This window comes from Chenopodium album, chromosome 21 (genome assembly GCF_948465745.1).
Source record: "Chenopodium album chromosome 21, dcCheAlbu1.1, whole genome shotgun sequence".
Lineage (NCBI taxonomy): Eukaryota > Viridiplantae > Streptophyta > Magnoliopsida > Caryophyllales > Amaranthaceae > Chenopodium > Chenopodium album.
This window is the reverse complement of record NC_137854.1, coordinates 38137130-38158484: the sequence shown is the minus strand read 5'-3', so window position 1 is coordinate 38158484 and position 21355 is coordinate 38137130. Positions and strand designations below refer to the sequence as shown.

Sequence of the window (21355 nt, the reverse complement as noted above, 5' to 3'; positions counted from 1 at the left end):
AAGAGTTAATTAGAATAGGTAAACTAGATTGACAGTTAGCTCAGATGGTTAAGAGTTTCTCTTCCCCTTTCAGGAGATTCTGTGATCGATTCTCACCACCCACCATTGTAGATCGAGATTAGAGAAGGGTAAATTGAAGGGTAAACAATTTTAATGAGGTCTAGGGTTTACCCATAGTCCACGAGTATTGTAGTTGGTGTTAATAAATGCAACACACCCCAAAATCGGTGTCATTGGACAACTATGTGTCATGATAAGTGTAAAAACTAACTTGAGATAGAGGAGTATCTAATTTAACCCGATTATCACTCATGAATCAGGACTAGCTTGGGCCTGCTTGGCTTCTGTATTAAGACGGTTACACATAAGATTTGGTTCAACTTTTTAACAAAAAATCATGTCAAACTACTAGTCTAGACAAAATTTTCACTAAAATGTTTTTTGGTGTCAACAAAACTGCACAAGGTTGTATCCATCAACAGAAAAACAACACAAGCACAAGTATATTTATCTGTATGAAAGTTTATCTTCCAACCAAAAATTCCAGGAGAAAAGGTGAAGCTAGAAACATCATTCTAGCAAATTACTTGGTATTCCATGGGATTAAGAAATCGGCAAATCATCAAGCATCGAGCCTTTGTTAATATTTTCCAAGGGTTAACAAAGGAGGTTAAATGAAGGCATGTCTTCGATGACTAATACTTCGTCCATCAGAAGTTCCTTCTCTAACTGTGCTCTCGTTACTTTAAGGACATCCTGCAGCACATTATAAAGAAATCAGTATCTAGGGTGAGAGATTGAGAGGTAGCACAAAAAAAAAAAAAAAAAAAAAAAGGATGTCTCCTTACATTGAACTCCATGTACGTGGCGTTCTTCTCTAGCCATTGCTTATCCATAACCACAAAGGCTACACTATACAGCAGATCAAAGGCCCATTCGTTTTCTGAAAATTACAGCAGAAATTTCTAACTACGTTAAGCCATGCCATTGTAATCAACTCAAGAACTTAATGAGACAAGACTTTAAATGGAAATGCTATGTATAGAGTTGGCCAGTGATCAGCCAGTGATGAACTGTGACCGATCAACAAAGCAGTCTTGCGGTCAACACATGAGTCACGGAATAACTAAAGAAGAGAATTAATAGAGTTGTCCTAGGTGAAAAAAAAAAAAAAAAATCAGCTACCTGACAACATCTGCAAGAAAACAGCTCTAACAAAAGATCTCCCTTTCACTGTATTAAGAGAATGATACAAGTAGTTAAAAACTTAAGATGCATGGAAAAATGAGATTTTATCAAATTAAGGAGCAAGTAAAGCACACCAGCTTGGTTATGGCAAGAAACTCAACAACAAGCCAATGAATAATCCTATAACATCAAAACTAAATACGAGGTAACATTAATTATACTTACAAGCATCAAGATCAAGCATTTGTATGAGCATAAATGTTATATTTACTCCAGCAACAGCAAAGGGATATTCCCATGTTGCACGTTTTCCATCTTGTTTCTTCACTAAATGCTGGAAAGATGTCTGCAACAACAGTATAAATGATGCTGAAATTATATAGAATCGAAAAAAGGAGATGAAAAAAAAGCATATAAATCCTCTATCAACATTTCTATAACATTATTAAAAATCCAAAATCCTGTGTTCGAAAATTAATGGCACAAAAGATGGCACACGTTTTCTTGTCACTAACTCTTATCAATATTCAGTAATCGCTATTTTCCACTTTGTTATACACAGAACTCCCACCATAGTAGGTAAGCTTAAAGAAGAAAGAGAATTGTTCAATAGATTTAACCTAGATGGAGCCATTAAAAAATTGCTCTCATTTTTATAAATCATCTAAATGTGAAATGATATATTCTGAACAATTAATAAATAATATCAGACAAGGATCTTACAGAAAATGTTTTGGCAAAGAACAGCAAGTTCTCCAAAGAGATAAAGCCAGCTCCTCTGCTCAATAGTAAGATAGACAAGATCAAATCACAAAAAAAGTCGAAAGGGAAACATATGACAGGGGCAGAGAAAGGCTGGCAAGTGAGAAACCTGAAATCTGTTGAGGGATCCCTTCCCTGCCATCCCATTTCTTTCCATTGCTCCGATATTAAACCATGGAGATGCTGATCAGGATACGTAGCATACCACAAGGCCCTAAGAGCTTCCTGTCAATACAATATCATTTATACAGTATAGAAAGAATTGTGAGCTTCCTGATAGAATGTTGAAATACAAGAATTAATACCACAAAAGTACTCTATCAATGGGTGTGTACCTGGTGGTCTGATCTTGAAGGATCGAAGTAAATCTTCATGCGATGCTTTAACCTATTAAGCCTTTGTTCCTGTTTCAAGAAAGAGCATAACTCTCAACAGCCAACACATTTAAGCAGAACCTTAATGAGCAGTTGGTTTATTCATGTCTAGCATCTTGCAAAAATAACAAAGGCTATCACAATATGCAAGGTACTACCAACCCCCCGTCCACCTCCCTCGGACCAAAGAACAATAAATAGAAGGATAATAGAAAGAAGCTTCATACTTAGAAACAACAAACTTTTCAGAAAAATCTTGGAAAATCTGCCGTGTACACCCTGAATAAAATGCAAGATATGCATGTCATTTTGTCAAACATGTAAGAGAATAGATGAAAGGAGCTGAAATCAACCTAATAATGTATGAAATCTCTTCCCTGCCTCAGCCCAAATTTTGTTTTATTAAATATAAATCTGCCCAATCTGACAATCTGCCCTATTCCTCTATGCAGTACAGATTTTACCTGCAAGGGTGTCAAGGTAATGCAAACACGTTCATAGGACCCCTTCCTCTTGAAGCAGTAACAAGTAAGGCCTTTACCTATCCATGTTGTTGTTCCACAAGTTACATCATCTGCCCAAGAGAAGTACAACTTTACATCTTGAATTGTTAACAGCAGAATAAACACCTCCAATTAGTATGCAGAGCTAATAATTTAACGAACATTTAAATTTCGAAAACACTGTTTTAAATGTCATGAAATTTAAAGGGTCAAACTTAAGTTTTTGTGAAAATAGTTTCTTCCACCAGTAGACACACTTGAAGTTGCATGTGGTGGATTTCAGAATATCATACAAAATATACACAGATATTATGTTTTCAATTGACTCGTAAATAAGGTTATGCTTCAAATCCAAGGATTAAAATGGCATAGAGAAACCTTGCAGGCAAATAAAAAATGCAGTGCTAATCACAAAAAATCGCCTATTCATCATCACATATTTTGCTATTGTGAAGCTACCAAACCAATAAAAATGGCATCTCTCTTGAACCATTGTTTTTTCATGCAACTTTTGCTTTATCACAAGGAGAGACAAATAAAAGCTCATGTGACAAATGATCTCCACATTCACGGTTGATACCAAAGAGAAAATTGTAAAATCCTTCTTTCAAATCATGATTCCTATAGTTTGGGTACAAATGAGTAAAACCACAAGGACATATGAATACATAGTGACGTTTTGTCAGGTGAACTACATAAGAGTACTAGTTCATAACTAGAGTTCTTAAGCCATTCTTTAGTTATAGTGGAGGAGAAATCAGCAAGACACGCCAAAGTCACACTGTCATCACCAAGTCCAACTTATTTAACTCACAAATGATTTAGGCACTAATCATGAGTACTCAAAACATGTTTTAATATCTTAATCAGCTCCAATAACTTCAAACACCAATTCTGATTTACTGAACTGAGCTGAAATGAATTGTTTATGAGAGAACGAAATTAGGAAATGAACTGATCTGATTGGAGCTGAACTGAACTGAAATTACAAGCTACTACCCACTCGAATTCAACCAAGTTATGAATTCCAAAAATGACTACCAATTGAATTGAATGTACACATCTCATTTGGTTAATAACAACTAATGTGGTACGATTTCAATAGCAGTTATGCTAAATCAGGATTAAAATGCAATAAAAATGCATAATTCCTACATGAACTAGATTGATTAATCTCACAATATGTGTACTCCATAATACACAATGCCAATACCAACCTAGCATTAAAAAAACTAGCATTTCTTGCAAAATTCAACTTCTTACCTGCATCAAATTTCTCAAGTTTCATCCTTTAATCAAATTGTCTTTACAATCTAATACCAAAATCCATCATATCATTGATCCTTAAATTCAATAAAACTGCCTAATTTCACACACACACAAAAAAAAAAAAAAAAAAGAACACCCATCAATAGCAACATGATTAAAATTGAAAAATGAGAAATTTCCAAGAAAAACCCCAGAACAAAGAGTAATTATTTAAATGCATTTGCATTAAGTAATCAAACATAAAAGAGAAAGAAAGAAAACAATGAAATTTCGAGAAAGAGAGAATAGTACGAGAATCAACATTGCAAGGATTTCCATGATTGTTTCTGTGAGCGCCCATTGATGGAGATTGTAAATTGGTAAATTCCAAATAACTGGAACTCTTCAGTCGTCACTCACTCTATTGAGTGTTCAATCAATAAATATGGTCGTCGTTTTATGAAGCGGTCTAACTTCTTGGTGGTTTTGTTTCATTAATACGAGTACTGATTATGGACTAACCGATTTAATGTAGGTCGGGTTGACTTGTGTAGTTGTGTGGGATTTTAGTTAGACTATTTCAGGAGAGCAAATGAATCAACAATGTACTATGACTAGGAGTAAGATAAATTTGTAAAATGGATCTTGCTAACGAATGACTCCGGTTTAAAATGGTACTCAATATTAATTTGGAAATGTATGTCAAAATCAAGCGTTGGTGTGTATATATGTTAAATTTAGTTAATATTTTACTTTTAGTTATCTTATCCAACGCTGTCGGAGCGTTCGTTAGCTTTTGCCTTGTAAAATATTCTAATCAATAAATTGTGTTGTAAGAAACTACTAGTATTAGTTATATGACTTAAATTATGATTATGCTCTAAATGATAAATGAAGTCTTCACAGGCTCACAACTGCATAAATATTACTAACATTGACATATGATTTTGTTATAAATTGTCAATTATATACAATTTTATAGAAAATATATTTAATACTTGTATAATATACATAGTAAAGGTTAGCTCAAGTGATTAGAGTAAAAAAGTAATATAGAGACTTAAAGAGTAATAAGTGGATACATTAGAATTGTATTTTTAAATAAGCGAAATTAAACTACATACATAAATATCCACACTTGTTGCATAAAACAAAACACTTTTTCCCGCTATCCATTTATATGATTTGGGCTTATTAGTTAACACAGGTAGTTACTTGTACTAAACTTACTATTATAAATATGCTAAAATACTTGTACTCGTATTGATTTGAGCAAGCTGATCCAAAACAACCACCACCCACCCAAAAAAGTATGGTATGCCAAAAATAATTTGCAAGACTTATTAATTAATTAAAATTGAGCTAATCCATTCAAGATTTGAAGTCAACTAAAAAGACAACAATGTGCAAGACAAATAGACAATATTTTAGCAGGAATCAGTGTCCCTCCAAACCAGACACAAAGTCTTACAACACAGTTAGGGTGACATCTCAACCATTGGATTCTTATTAAGCCCCATATTAGTAATTTATACTTGTATATTTTTAAATTAATCGTCTTAGTTAATTATACGTAGATGTCATAGTACTCGTAGTAGAGTAAGTCTGAGTAGATGTCATAGGAAAGTAGTCGGAGGGTCTGTTCACTTCAGCTTAATTTCAGTTCAGTTCAGTTCAGCTCTAATCAGTTCAGTTCAGCTTCAATCAGTTCAGTTCAGTTCAGCTCCTAATTTCCTTCTCTCATAAAATATTCATTTCAGTTCTATTCAGTTCAGTTCAGCTCCAATCAGCTCAGTTCAGTTCAGCTCAGTTTAGTAAATATGAACAGGTCCGGAGTCGATTCCACATAAAAAATAATTTACTAAATGCTCCATCCGTTTCATAGTAATTATCCGTAACACACTTGGTTTATATTTCATAACTTAGACCATTGTATATTATTAGAATATCAAGTACCCCCCAACTTTGAGGAGTTGCAGCAACATTTCATGATAATTCTTGTAGTGAAAGTACCCCTTTAAGCTTATTACTTAGACTCGGCCTTATAGTTTAAATTCCCTTTCATCATCATGAAAGTGATCAAACTTTACTGGGATAGCTAGATACAGGATGCTATATTTGTGTACTCAAAGCAGCAATTGCTGCTACTCGTGATCAACCCATTTAGATTGGCCTTAACTAGTCCTTAAATTCAAAATATCCGGAGGCCTCACAGGTCATGTCACTTGTCACTAGTATGTAGGAGGCATAGTTGTGAGGCTGCTCCAGCCTCATGCCATAGATTAGTTACCCGCGTATACAAGGTTTATTGCAGCTGATATCTGCTCTTTCAGACACTCACTTAGACATCGGAGAGTATTCTTTAACTCGTCCTTAAGCATCAGATCTAGCTAATCAGGTCATTAATTGGCCCCCTTCATCTACCTGCAAACCATGTAAGTGTATATACATGTTGAGCAAATTATCGGATGAAATCTATAGTATTAGTTCAACATCACAAGGCATAGAAGTCAGTTGATGGCTCAGAAATAGCACACGAAATCTTTGTGCAAAACAATTCTGACTGTTGGTTTTAGTCTTTTAGAACTGAACCTTAGACACTATTTTAATGTTAGCAGTGAACTTATTTCATTTGAATCACATTTTGTGTCCATCCTAACACTTAAGTACATACAGACTCAATGTACTTTACCAAACGTGCAGAAAATAAACTCATCACTATAACACTCAGATATCAGAAAATCTGATTTATATAATCAACATAAAGAAAGTGTTTACAAAATCACTCCTAGCTAATTCTTTCTCCTGCAGAGAGTAACACCATCTCCAATTGATATGAGGGCAGATTCAACTCGAGCATCACTTGCAAGAAAGCTATTCAATTCCTTTGTATCCCTGCGAACACTTTGTCTAAAAGACTTGTTGTCCTGATCACCATCTTCGAAAAACTCAACATCCTCAGAATATGCAACGGAACCAAACCAAAGGGTGTTGTCATAGGCAATGGCTCCTCCAACTTTAACGAGTTTCAACAACACTTCATGGTAGTTCTTGTAGTTTTTCTTATCAGCATCCACAAATGCAAAATCAAATGTCCCTTCTTGACCCTGCACATTTAGATACATCTTTAAATTTGTTCACATTCTTAATCACTTAAAATAAGATGAAATGATTTCCGATTCTAAAAATGGGACCGTACATTGTTTAGGAGATCATTCAAGATTTGCACAGCAGTTCCCTCAACAAAATCAATCTTATGCTCAACTCCTGCCTTCTTAATAAAAGGTAGTCCAACCTCATAGGCTTCTCTGTTTACGTCAATGGCTATAACCTGCAACAATGATGCTTATTTTATTAGTTCTTAGTTGGAAAGGAGAAACAAAGATAACAATTATCTGGAAGGAAATTATATAACCAAAATGCTATACCTTGCCATCATTAGGGAGAGCAAGGGCAGTGGAAAGAAGCGAGTAGCCAGTAAAAACACCGATCTCCAATGTCCTTTTGGCATTCATAAGTTTTAACATGATTGATAGAAGTTGTGCTTCATCAGCAGGAACGTTCATTGTGTACCTAGAAAACAGAAAAATTATGCACCCTTTAATTTTATGATTGATAGAAGTTGTGCTTCATCAGCAGGAACGTTCTTGAATAGCTTGAAGTTAGTATATGTTATTATGTTAATGATGTAACCATTGCCTACAACTGAGGAACCACGCTCCATGTTACTACAAGAAGAATCACAAAGAGAACTTCTAGAACATAATAAGACTCAAATCGATATACTAAGCAAGTAAGCATCAACCAACAAGACTCAAAATGATGGAAAATGTCAGCAATAAGTGTGTGGCATGCATTCGGAAGATAAGTGCTGGGGATATTCTAGGCTGTCCTATATGGATTTCAAAACCAAATGTAATCCTCAGAGGAAAGAAAACAAATTCCTAAGAAGAAAAGGAAGCGAATTAAGTAGGCAGAGTTGCTCGTGTTTGCACCATAAGGCGATGAAACACAATAACAAATTAAGCTTTACAAAAATGAAGCGAATTAGGGGAAGGCAAAGTTGCTCATGTTGATATTGAGAATAGAGGTTAAATCAAGTAAGAAACTATCTTAATCTTCTCAAAAATGCCTTGCAAGGTTGCATGCACCAGAGTATGAATTTAGTTTGTCCTTATTATACCCAATTCCAATCCTTTTTTCTTTAAGCACTTTTCACATACATAAGCCATTTGATCTAATCCATTTTATTATTGCCAACTTACATAATGTGAGGGATTTTCTAACCTTTGTTGATAATTACACAAGGGTTACATCTTACATGAACCTATTTGCTTCATTACAAATTTACAACTACGCGAGTATCCTCAATTCTTTCCCTATGTAAACTCTTTGAAACTCATAATGAAACATTAAACCAATGATTTCAGATATTAGACTAAACCCTGAGGCACATATATAAACTTTCGGAAAAGCATGTGTTTTCACACACAAAAAAACGAGGATGCCCCAGTTTCTCATGGTGAGAAACAAAATATGGCATTTTCGTAAATAAATCAATAACTTTATTCAACTGTGGATTTATTCAACTGTGGAGCCCACAATAATGAAAAGTTCCATGAGAAATCGTTTCTCACCACGAGAAACTGGGAATTTCCCCAAAAAAAACTTCAGCGTACTCCCAAACCAATCACATTCGACAATGACTTCAGCACTTCACTAATCGTGATTCGTGAAAGTCAACGACATATGCACCAACGAAGGCCTTTACACAAAGGAGCATAACATAACCTTGACAAATTGAATTAAATTCATCAATTTTTAGCCAAGGGAGTGTATCAAGAACCTAAATTCAACTAAAAAATACTCTACTTTACTTGAAGCAAAATTAAATTTCAGATTCATCCATAACAACTTGACATTATACAAGCATTAGTACTCCCTACTTTCTGTTCTGTTGTTCCTGTTTCAGGACAAAAAGATTCCAAATGCGAACAACAAAAAAGAACGAAGAGAGTATATCATATTGAGTTTTGAGGAGAGGCAAAAGAAAATGCAGTACATACAAATGAGGATATTTTTCAACAGTAGCATGTCGAATTTCCTTGAGTTGTTCATGCTCATTTGGGTATGCACTGGTTTCCAATATATACTGCAAAAAAAAATCACATTTTCTTAAAAAACTATAATATTCCCATCAATTAATTAGAATGAAAAATAAATAAATAAGCATTTGCAAACCTGAAGAAGTTCTGGGCTATTAAGGATGTTTTTAGGCTTATCGATGGAGTGATTTGAATCCATGAAAACCTTGCTGATCTTGCAACTTAATAATTTCTGGTTTTTTGGCAATCACTCGTAATATTGATATTGGATTAATTAGCTAACACGGAAACTTAAAAGATGAAAACCCAATTGTTTTCGTGTTATTGAAGCTTAGAAATGACTCGGAGTATATAAAATTATAAATCCCGAATTATTTTCGTGCTATATATGTATAAACTACTGGTAAAAAATTTCAGCTTTTATTTTTTAAAAGTCAATTTTTTAAAAGTCAAAGATTCCAAATTGTACCTACGTTACATATTATCGTTGCAAATATTAAGTAACGAAGGTAGTAAAAACATTATTGTGAAATGGATGAAACATCATTTAAAATTTTAAAATAGTTACAGGTGGGATAAGATGGCCGTATGGGTGGTGACTCGTGACAAGCCCAAGCCCAAAATAATGAGTTTCTAGTATTTTGTTAGCCTGATAGAGAAGTCCAAATTTTAAGGTACTACTTTAACATGTTATAAAACCTGATAAAATTGATCCATATCTGATTATATAGATCAAAAATATTTTATTCAAATTCTACCTGAAATCATTTGACTTAGGCCCTGTTTGATTCACTTTAATTTTGCTGAACTGAAATTATTTTTACTGAACTGAACTTATTTAAACTGAACTGAACTTAATTTTACTGAATTGAAATTATTTTTACTGAAATTAAATTATTTTTACTGAACTGAAATTATTTTTACTAATTTTCAATTATAATTCTTCTTTAAGAAAACTGAATTTTACTGAACTGAACTTATTTTTACTGAATTGAAATTATTTTTACTGAAATTAAATTATTTTTACTGAACTGAAATTATTTTTACTGATTTTCAATTATAATTCTTCTTTAAGAAAACTGAATTTTACTGAACTGAACTTATTTTTACTGAACTGGAATTATTTTTACTGAACTGAAATTAATTTTACTGAACTGAACTTATTTTTATAGAACTGAAATTATTTTTACTTAATATTATTTTTTTAAGGTGAAAAGAACAGGGCCTTAGTTCGAAACAATAAAAAGAGAACGATTTCCCACAATATTGTTAAGGCCCCAAAATAAATTCTTTATTGCATCAGTGTAAAAATAATTTCCCATAGTATTGTCCATCGAACAATGTCTATTTTTTTAACAGCTTAAAATTGCTAACGACATTAGGTCTCTTTTCATAGTCATTAAATGACAAGTTCACAACTAGGTCTCTTTTCTTACTAATAAAATAACTAGAATTTGTTATAAATACCCGGGTATACTGTACACCCAAGGTCATTTGCTCATTTAATTCACAAATGAGCAAATAATAATTTTACTCATTTGTTGATTGAATGAGCAGATGACCTCAGGTGTACGATACACCCAGGTGTACATAATAGGCTCTCCTAAATAACAAGCTCACAAGGTGATGAATCCAAAGAGACTTGACTTCTGGTTTAACATGTCTCTTTACTTTCTTTTTATAAGAAAATTTTACTGACCCTTATAACCGCTGATGTTATTAGCAGTTTTAATATAAAGCTGCTAATGAGGTTACCGGTTTTCCAAACCAAAATAAAAGAAAAAAACCTTTTATAATCGATCCTACGTGGACAACATTAGGGAAATTTGTTTTATAATCGATACGAAACGGGAATTAATTTTCATTTCAACAATATTAAGGGAAATCATTCATAGAAAGGGAAGATAATTGAATACTAAAAAAAAACAATTTTATTGATTGTACAATTGTAGCGTACATAGTAACATGGTATTCAGTCTTTTATTAGTACAACTTTGATCAATGAACACAACATTGCAATGGAAAGTAAAATATGTTTCAATTTTAGTACTTGCGCCTACAAAGCGTAACACCATCACCAATCGAAAGAAGGCTCGACTCAATTCGAGGGTCACTTGCAAGAAAGCTATTCAATTTTTTGATGGCTTCATGTCCATGTTTTTTAATGTATCCCATAATTGGGTCACTCTTGAATTTTTCATCATCATCGGCCAAGGCGACCGAGCCAAACCAAAGAGTGTTGTCGAAGGCGATCACTCCTCCGACCTTAACAAGCTTTAGCAATGGCTCATGGTAGTTGATGTAGTTTTCCTTATCAGCATCAACAAATGCAAAATCAAAGGTCCCTTCCTTGCCCTGCATTTTTCACACTCATCATTGTTACAAAATACGAAGTATAAACACTAGTTTTATTGGTCACATGAAAAACCATTTTAGAATGGGCCTGTGTCACAAAATGTTTCTTAAAAGTTAATTTGGATCGTTTCACTCGTTTGGCATTTGGGTTTTAAAAAATTCAATTGGGCCTTTTTATTCTTTCTTATGATCCTTTTACTAGAATTTATGCTATGGTGTGTGCAATACTATGCAAAGTTAATACTTGTATTTTGAAATTATAAATGATGACGAATTTTGTCTTAAGTATAAATTTCTTACTCGTGCAATATAATAGTGAAAGTGTATAATATAAATAGAGTATTATAGTATTATAGAATACCTTGCTTATTAAATCATTTAAAAATGGCATGGCATTTCCTTCAACAAACTCAATTTTATGCTCAACTCCGGCCTTTTGAATGGCTGGTAATCCAACCTTGTATGCTTCCATGTCCGGGTCAACTGCTATAACCTGTAATCAAAATTACAAAATCAATTATTATGGGTTAAAATAATAAAACCAATTATAGTATTCAATTATGGAGTAGGTGAATTCATATAAAGAATTACCGAAATAGTACTTTTTTCTTAAGGAATGAAAATGAACCTTAGCTAACATGTTTAATTACAATTTCGTGTAGCATTTTGTATAATTACAACAAATTACTAGTAGTTAAGACGCTTTTAAACTTTTAACTTGAGTTCATTCAAATAAATAAATTTACAAAATAAATTAGAAATATATGTTAACATTAGTATTAGATGATAAAAAAAAAAACTTACTTTGCCATCTTCAGGAAGAGCGAGTGCAGTAGTAAGAAGTGAATAGCCAGTAAAAACACCAATTTCTAAGGTATTTTTGGCATTCATGAGCTTCAACAACATTGATAGGAATTGTGCTTCATCTGCAGATGCATTCATAATGCTCCTGAAAACGTACCACACCCAATGTAACAACTATTAGCTAGTCCTTTATTTTATTTTTATCTGTTTTTATGAATATCACATCTTGCTAATGTCAAAGCTTGAAAAATGCAAATTGTGTACATACTATAGTATATACTAGTGATGTGTACATTAGAAGATCCTTAACAAAAAAATCTTTTTTTTTTTGTCATTTTGTTTCTGATGCATTAGAAGTTTCCTTTGCGACGAGGGTCTCTTGTCTAATATTTTTTCTTATCTTTGTGCAAAATCAAAATGTTGGTCAACACTCAACAATACTTATAAAAACAAAATGTTGGTCCAAAAATATTTTTTTCTTCTCTGTTTTAGAGGTGCACAATGCCTATGACCCCTGTTCCATGCATTGAGCTATAAATAAAATAAATTTGATCCAAATGAGCCACAAGGGGAAAAAATTTAATTGACCTACAAATTATTTCCATTGTATTATGAAAAAAATTAAATTTGCGAATGTGTAATAAGAGACAAGTAAAACTGTAAAAGTGTTAATGCAAACATAAATGGGTATTTTATGAGTGCGTAAAAAAATAGAGTTAATTCACAGATAGAGAGAAAGAGTACATGTGTTTGTATTTCTCCAAAGTGGCATCTCTAATTTCCTTCAATCCTTCATGTTCATTAGGGTATGCACTTGTTTCCAATATGTACTGTCAACAAAACAAATCAAACCCCAAGTTATACATACATCAATGCAAAAATATTCGGGGCTTGCCCCTCTCTTTCACCAAAAAAAAAAAAAAAAAAAAATGCAAAAATATCATTTATTTCATTTTTTTTTTCAAAGCTGTAAAATACAAATAATTAACGATAAAAACAGGAATATCTCAATTACTTATAATAACTAACCTTTTCAAGAGCTGGGCTGTTGAGAATGGTGAACTCCTTGATTTTCTTCAAATCCATTGCTTATTTGCTTCTCTGGTTGGTTTAACTATGTGTTATTTTCTTAATTAATTAAGGATTAAAGAGAAGCAAATTAAAGGATTTGTATAAAAGTGGCTTGATTTTCTTTGTGGCCTGAAGCTATATTTATATAAGAAGCCCAAAAGATATTTATGTTATTCCAGGAAATATTGACTTATATTAATACTACGTAATAATAATGTTTTCGATTAAAATATTTAAGCCACCATCAAAGACCACTACTTTATTTATCAAATGAGTAGTAGTAAAAGTTTGACAATTCTAACACCAACTATAAAATATGCCATACATTCATGTTTTTTTTTTTGAAATTGGACTTTTATATCTTTATGATAACAAACGAATTTCAATTTTGTGTCATGTTATTATTATGCCTATACATAGTCAAAGCTGTTGAAATGGCAATTTTAAGTAATACGGTAAAATTGTTTGTCAATTATGGTGGACATTATATCCATTATTGATAAGTTATTGAACATGACACGAGTAATTTTACCCGCTTTATACTTGGAAGTAGTTTAAAATTTATAGCAATGAGCAAAACAACTACAATCAACAACATTTGAATGCGCTTACTCCGTAATAATATTAGCTCCATCAAGATTTAAATCCCAATTTAAACTCATTATATTATTATATTAGAAATTGAATGAAAATATGAAATACTTCGTATATTACATGTCTCATTATGTCTTCAGTTTTTTGTTCCAATCATAATGTTTCAATAATTCTGTAGGGTGGGACAAACGTCACTCATGCCTCTTATTAGATCCGCCCATGTAAAATCCAACGAACAACAAAGAAACTATTCTAGTATCTCATTTTCTAGAAATATACCACTGTCTTTTGTAATTTACATCAATTTTGTTGTTGACTATTAATGCATTATGCATGTAAATTATTTCCAATAGTTGTGGGTGAAAAATATAATGAAAAAAGAGTTTAACCATAATAATTTGGAAAGTCCAAAAAGACGACGCTAGGCATCTGGACTTAAACTAGCGAGTACGATATTCATGCTTGAAAGTTCTTTCTTGACAGCTTTTGAAGTTGTTGTAATTGTTTGACTCTAGACTTGACTTGAAGCATAAACGTACTTAAACTAGACATTTTTATTTAGAAATAAACTTAAATAAGACATTTTAATTTAGAAATAAACTTAAATAAGACATTTTTTTTTTTATTTTGAAATAAACTTAAATTACACATTTGAACAACACCAAACAACTTTAAATGAAACTTAATATTGCAATTTGACTAGTAATTCCAAAATGGTGTGGATTTGGGCTATGCTATAAGTAACTGACTATTAATTAAAACAAATGAAAAAATAGAAGAAAAAGTAATTGACAAATCTGGTTAGAAGTCTTAGAACATTTTGTATATTCTATATCTACTTTTTTTTTTTTTTTTTTTCCTGCTCATTCACTTGGATACATAGATTAAAAACTGATGAAAATGTGAGTACGTGTAAGAAAAATGTAGATAAAGTAACTAAGAAAAAATAGAGATGTGTAAGTGTTTGGGATAATATTGTAGTAAATTGTAAATCCTTAATTTGTATTTTGTACTATGTGCAATGTATTTGATGGAAGTATTTTACATTTTTTTTACATTGGTCAGGTAAATGTAATATTCTTATTAGGTTGATTATTTATCCTAAATTGTATCCTTGCATACTGGTACATATGCTTGATAACTTTTTCACTATATTTAATTGATTAACAATAGTGAAGGGAAAGGGAAGGAAAAGATCGAGAAAGAGGGGAGGGAGAAGTGACCTTACTTTCATTTTTCGTCGAAATCTCTCTAATAATGGAAGAATTTAGTTTATTAAAAAGGAAAGATAAGGAAAGAGGGTCCTTCCAATTTCCTCCCTTTCCCTCCTTGCATTAGCTATTCAAATAAAGGATGATGAATTCTTCCTTTCACTCCGTTTTTCTCTATCCAAACATAGTGTAAGGGAATATGGTTGACTGATTATCAAGTATTACGTATATACATATCTAGTGACTTTTCGCAGCATTCAATTATGAAGAACTAGACAATACCCAATCTATAAGCATACAAGAGAGTTATATATATATATATATATATATATATATATATATATATATATATATATATATATATATATATATATATATATATATATATATATATATATATATATATATATATATATATATATATATATATATATATATATATATATATATATATATATATATATATATATATATATATATATATATATATATATATCATAGTTTAGCAAATAAAACTTAAACAAACAACACAAAATGAGAGAAGTATTTCTAATTAAAGAAAGATATCCTCAACATTTAGGATATAATATAGTTAGGAATCAAATGTAGGTGATTTATTGTCAACAATTCAATAGAAATGGAAGAAACAATCATGCACAAAATAGAGCCAAAATATTCAAAGGAATGAGATTACATAATCCCACATCGAAAAAATGTAATGTTTATGCGTTGTTTATATGTTGAAAAAAGCACTTATTGTTCACCGAGCTCAGTAGCGTGAGCTTGTAACCCAAGTGGGGGTAACAACGTGATGGAACATGGGCCAAGCTAATTGGGTCGGGTCCTGGGCTGGCAATTTGCCGGCCTGCCCTGTCCAAGTTGAGAGTTGATCCATGGAGCTTTGGCGAAAGCCTGAGCTTCATGGGTCCTAAAGTGGAGGGGACCGCGTGAGGCTGGTTTCACAGAGCAACGAAAACCTCCCGCTCTTGTCAGTGGACGGATAACGGGTCGGTGCCTCTCGGATCCATAAGTATCCAATTGGCTTAGATCTTAATTGGACCATCACTTTTTTTTTTTTTTTAAAAAAAAAAAATGGAGTTGGTTAAAGATGACACGACACAAATCGGACACGAAAATATAAGATTAGTGTCAAAGGTTTAAGACACGTTTAATTAAACAGGTCAACACGAATCAACCTACTTATGAAAAAATAACCGGATATGAATAAAATGAGTTAGTGTTAAGGTTTTGTGACACGATTTATTAAACGGGTCAACAAGACATGTCATGTTTAATAAATGGGTCGAGTAAGTGTTGAGGCTTTCCATCACATTTAACTTCAATTTTTCGAACAGGATAATGATAGGACACGACACGTTTGTCAGCTCTATTTTCAAGTATGAGTAGTTAAATACACTGAAGATATCATGTCAAAAGGTCAAGTGACTTCCAAAGAGAATTTTGAATCTCAATTTTTGACTTTAGGCCCCTGGGATTATTCATAAAGTTGAGTGCCAAGTCTTGCTCACACTATTTTGCAATCTTTTGCCACTAGTTCCTTACTTTCATCAAACTTTCGGCTCCATTTTAAGCAAGAGTTCCTTTGCTAAGGCGCTATTTTCTTTGTTTTTTAGCCGTCTTTACAACTAAGTCAAGCACGCGTAAATCATCTTTTTGCAAGATAGAAGTCTTCTACTAAATCCAACCACGTCACAAGCAGTGGTGGAGCCACGTTAGAACATGGGGGGACAGCTGTCCCCCCATTTTCGATTTTTTTTCTTTTTTTTTTTTGCTATGATGCAGTAAAAAGATATAAATATGCAATGTATCACAAAAGTGAACATGGTCTAGTGGTTAGAGTGAGTGAATATAGGTGTCACCCATCCTTATTTTGACCCAGGTTCAAGCCCCAACTCTCACATTTCGTATTTTAATTTGAGATTTCATTTTTTTTTTTGAGCTTACTTTTGAGATTTCATTTAATAATACTGTAGTTTTTTTTTTCGATTTCTTTTTTCTTTTGGATTTTATTTAATACTTGCTTTATTCCATGTATTTGGATTTCATTTTATATTTTATATAAAGTATTATAACATGAAGTTCATTACCACTCTCGTTTAATTATTTGATTAACTACTATTTCTTCAAAAAAAAAAAATGATTAACTACTATTTGTTGATCACCAATGAGTTGGTTCATACATTTCATTAACGAATACACATACACCTCCATAATTTATAATCTATTTTATTATGTGTGCCTAAATTCTATTTCATTTTTTTAATAGATTACCATTTATTAATACTTTGTAACTAAATTTCCAAATTTATTTATGTACGGGGTACAGTGTAATCAAAATCTTCATTGTGGCGTTTATATTTCTAGAATGTAATCCTATTACCCAAGCCCCTTCATATCTATAATCAAATTGTTTGAAGGTCGGCTAAGTATTTTATTTTATAATAAAGTAACTGATTTGAATTTATTCCTGAGTTATGTAATCCTATTATGGAATTTTTAACTTCTCTTTTCCATATAGGAAAGATTGTCATATAAAATTTTAAATAATTAAATATTAAAAAATTTATGTGAGCAATTTTTTTATTGAGTTTTTTTGTCAAATTTTTGAACATCTAAAATTTGTCCCCCCGGAGTAAAAATTCTGGCTCCGCCACTGGTCACAAGGGATCCCCAAGGACGTTGATTTTTACAAGTCTTTATTGCTTTATGCTTTGTTGGTTTGTCACAAAAAAAAAAAAAAAAAAAAAAAAAAAAAAAAAAAAAAAAAAAAAAAAACCACGAAACATATGTCCATTCCATATTAACTAGTATTGACATAACAAGAAGATATTTACAGTTTAACATATGTCCATTCCCATATTGGTAACACACATAACGAAATATATCTTTATTAACTTCATTATTCAATGAGGCACGACCTTACTAGACGGGATCTGTTCTATAGGCTCGTACCTTTGTATCCTTGAGTACAAATACACAGAAATCAAAGCTTGGTGGATGAACTATGACCGTGTACTAGAGCGTGAGTAATGGCTACCATTGATCTTGGTGCGCCGTTGAGGATCGTTCGCTATGTAACACGGTGTTCTGACAGGCTCCAACTTTTTTCGACTGTGCTTTCTTCACTTACGCCGGCAAAGAGTAAGGCCATCGCCGATTGAAAGAAGAGTGGACTCGACTCGAGTATCCGAGGCAAGGAAACTATTCAACTTCTGTAATGCATCACGACCATGTTCATTAAGATACTTCATAACTAGGTCATTGTTGAATATCTCATCATCGTTTGGAAGGCAAACCGAACCAAACCAAAGAGTGTTATCGTAGGCAATTACTCCTCCAACCTTAACAAGTTTCAACAATAGCTCATGGTAGTTGATGTAGTTTTCCTTGTCCGCATCAACATAGGCAAAATCAAAGCTCCCTTCTTTGCTCTATTCACATTTGTGACATCTCGGGTTAAATATAAGTACTTTCTTTGTCCGGAATTAATAGTCATATATACATACCATTATGAAAGAATTGTATGTTTTTAAAAGAATTAAACAAATTGATCATATAAGTAAACAACAATCACTAGTAAAGTTACCTTGCTTATTAGGTCATGTATTACAGGCAGGGCAGTTCCATGAATAAAGTCGATTTTATGCTCAACTCCTGCTTTTTTAATTAATGGTAGTCCAACCTCATATGCTTCTCTATCGAGGTCGATGGCTAGAATCTACAATCATATATTACAACATTATTATTACATTTAGAATATACTAATTTGAGACTAAAGGGTTGAATTAATAGAGAGGATGTATGAAAAGTTTACCTTGCCATCAACGGGCAAAGTCAAGGCAGTAGTAAGAAGTGAGTAGCCAGTGAAAGTTCCAATTTCTATGGTGTTTTTGGCATTCATTAGTTTTAATAGCATTGAAATGAATTGTGCTTCATCAGCTTTCGTATTCAATATACTCCTGGAAAGCAGAGAAAAAAAGCATTGCTAAGTTATTTCTAATTTTGAAATCATGTCATTTAGGCTTGAAACTAAGAAATACTATGGTATGACCCGGGCATTATGTGCACTATATGTATCGGAGACTCAAAGTGTAGTTGGCCCCGTAACATGGTGCATTGAGTTGCAAAAAACGAAAGACTCTGAATAAGTCAAATGAGGTTTCATCTTAAAATTACATTTTTAACAAAAAATTTAGTAGAATGTAGCCAATAATTTAATACACTTGTCATCTTTCTACCACTTTTCTGATGTGGGACAATAGTACTTCACACATGGGAAATTTTCAACAAGATAATATCAACATAAAGAAGCAATAAGCCTAAAAATTATGTAAAACAGTATAGAGAAAAAGAGGAAAAAAAAATGAGATTACAAATGTTTGTATTTCTGTACAGTGGCATCTCTAAGCTCCTTCAGCTGCTCATGCTCATTGGGGTAAGCACTTGTATCCAATATGTACTGTCAACAAAATTCATAACAAATCATATCCTGTATTATCTCAGTTTAACAAATAATTCTACGTCGTCCCTTGATTCAAATCAATTGTCACGTTGATAATAACTAGTACTCCGTATTGTAACAACTTAATCCGGAAGAAGGTAGTACTTTGTAATAATAATGACATTGGTTAAGAATAACTAACCTCCTCAAGGGCTTTACTGCAGAGAATAGTCTTCTCCTTGATTTTCTCCAAGTCCATTGTTTTTGGTTAGTTTTGTGTGATTTCACTAAGTTATACTACTAGCTTAGTTGTCCAACTTGTCCTTAAGTAGTTTATTTGATTCTCTTTGAGGCAGGTACATAAAAGTATCAAAATTAAGTTAGCTTATTCTGCATGAAAAAAAAGGCCAAAAACTTTAGTGTTTTTATATGTAACGTTATGTTGACTTAAGCCACCAACCGTATATTTTCATCACATAGAGTCATAAGAGTTGGTACCTTTTTTTTTTTTTTTTTTTTTTTTTGTAATGAGTATGGTTAAGCTATCATAATTTTTATAAAATAGTGATCAATTAGAAATATATTTAGCTGACCATTGGGCTAGCAACTCTTATGATAGAGACGGAGGGAAAATTGGACAAAATACGATGTTATAGAGAATTAGAGAGAAAGAAATGACTTATATCATACATGTTTACATCTACTACTATTTTTAGTACTAGATGGTTTTGGGTTTTATGATGTGTCATGGTTAATAGCGAAGTTATGTTCTCCATGGCTTCGTGTTAGAATCCAACCTCTTAATTATGTATTCTCCTTTATTTTCTTTGTATTTTCCCTTATGTATTGTTTCTTAAGTCTTTCTTTTTATTTTCTAGGCTCTAGGGAGAATTATTGTGTTACTGTCATTTCAACGTTCACTTGTATTTCTCTAGTAATACTATATAAAGCTCTTTAGGGAGCGAATGGTTATTGAATCTAAGCTCCCTACCCCGTTGCTATTGCTTTAAGACTTGTGTGTTGTTTAAGCCTTTATAGATATTGTGCTTGCCTTGTTTTAAAGCATCCCCACCAAACCAAGAGACCCAAGATACCCTTTCATCTCGTCGGTTCCGCTTGTGCCCGCTTTGAAGTATCGGCCGTCACAAGCCCCGACTCCGCACTCGTTGTCATCGTGTGCCCTTTTAAGACACCTTTGGTCCGTGTTGCTGTGTGCTCACGAACCTCCCTTAAGTTAGGCTTGCGTCCTTGTCGTCAATAGACAAGCGCGCGCCGCACGATCCAGTGTCAAAACACTCGGACCGTGACAGTTGGTATCAGAGCCGAGCTTGCCGCAGATATGGCAGAAGAAGGAGAGATGCATGAATATACAATTGAGGAACGACTTGCTTGGCTTGAAGGCAAGTCCGAACATTGGGCGATGCTCGAAGAAAGGTTGCCCAAGCTCGAGGATATTGTGATAAAACAAGCCGAACAAATGGAGAGGCTTGCAGCAACAGTGGATGGGTTAACGGAGCAGCTTAACTTCGTGCAAAACGTTGCTGATGAAGCACAAGACAAATGTGCCACCCTAATGCGTGCCCAGAGAGGGCTCGGGGGAAGTGGAGGTGCCAAGATTAAACCTCCCAAACCTCGAACCTTTAATGGCACGAGAGATTCAAAGGAAGTCAATAACTTC

At 32.9% G+C, this 21355-nt stretch overlaps 4 protein-coding genes and 1 pseudogene across 4 annotated transcripts; 1 reads left to right on the top strand and 4 right to left on the bottom strand.

Annotated features, from left to right (window-relative positions):
• Positions 1-501: 501 nt before the first annotated feature.
• LOC145602313 (uncharacterized) lies at positions 502-4527 on the bottom strand. The gene is made up of 9 exons (XM_081658503.1): positions 4388-4527; positions 2789-2898; positions 2286-2354; positions 2060-2175; positions 1912-1966; positions 1414-1534; positions 1186-1233; positions 849-943; positions 502-756 (listed from the first exon to the last, which is right to left on the bottom strand). Exons 1-9 carry the CDS (start codon positions 4434-4436, stop codon positions 658-660), a joined length of 762 nt encoding a protein of 253 aa, XP_081514629.1. The 5' UTR covers positions 4437-4527; the 3' UTR covers positions 502-657.
• A 2258-nt stretch (positions 4528-6785) lies between these two features.
• LOC145601727 (flavonoid 3',5'-methyltransferase-like) lies at positions 6786-9401 on the bottom strand. Its single transcript, XM_081657792.1, has 5 exons — positions 9317-9401; positions 9142-9227; positions 7504-7648; positions 7275-7406; positions 6786-7182 (listed from the first exon to the last, which is right to left on the bottom strand). Exons 1-5 carry the CDS (start codon positions 9377-9379, stop codon positions 6868-6870), a joined length of 741 nt encoding a protein of 246 aa, XP_081513918.1. The 5' UTR covers positions 9380-9401; the 3' UTR covers positions 6786-6867.
• A 1692-nt stretch (positions 9402-11093) lies between these two features.
• Positions 11094-13519, bottom strand: LOC145600903 (flavonoid 3',5'-methyltransferase-like). The gene is made up of 5 exons (XM_081656767.1): positions 13369-13519; positions 13084-13169; positions 12340-12484; positions 11897-12028; positions 11094-11535 (listed from the first exon to the last, which is right to left on the bottom strand). Exons 1-5 carry the CDS (start codon positions 13423-13425, stop codon positions 11224-11226), a joined length of 732 nt encoding a protein of 243 aa, XP_081512893.1. The 5' UTR covers positions 13426-13519; the 3' UTR covers positions 11094-11223.
• A 4630-nt stretch (positions 13520-18149) lies between these two features.
• On the top strand, positions 18150-18333 carry LOC145603323 (small nucleolar RNA U3; annotated as a pseudogene).
• Positions 18171-19936, bottom strand: LOC145601701 (flavonoid 3',5'-methyltransferase-like). Its single transcript, XM_081657763.1, has 5 exons — positions 19880-19936; positions 19610-19695; positions 19051-19195; positions 18823-18954; positions 18171-18667 (listed from the first exon to the last, which is right to left on the bottom strand). The coding sequence occupies exons 1-5, from the start codon at positions 19934-19936 to the stop codon at positions 18359-18361; spliced, it is 729 nt and encodes a 242-aa protein (XP_081513889.1). The 3' UTR covers positions 18171-18358.
• Between the last annotated feature and the right edge of the window lie 1419 nt (positions 19937-21355).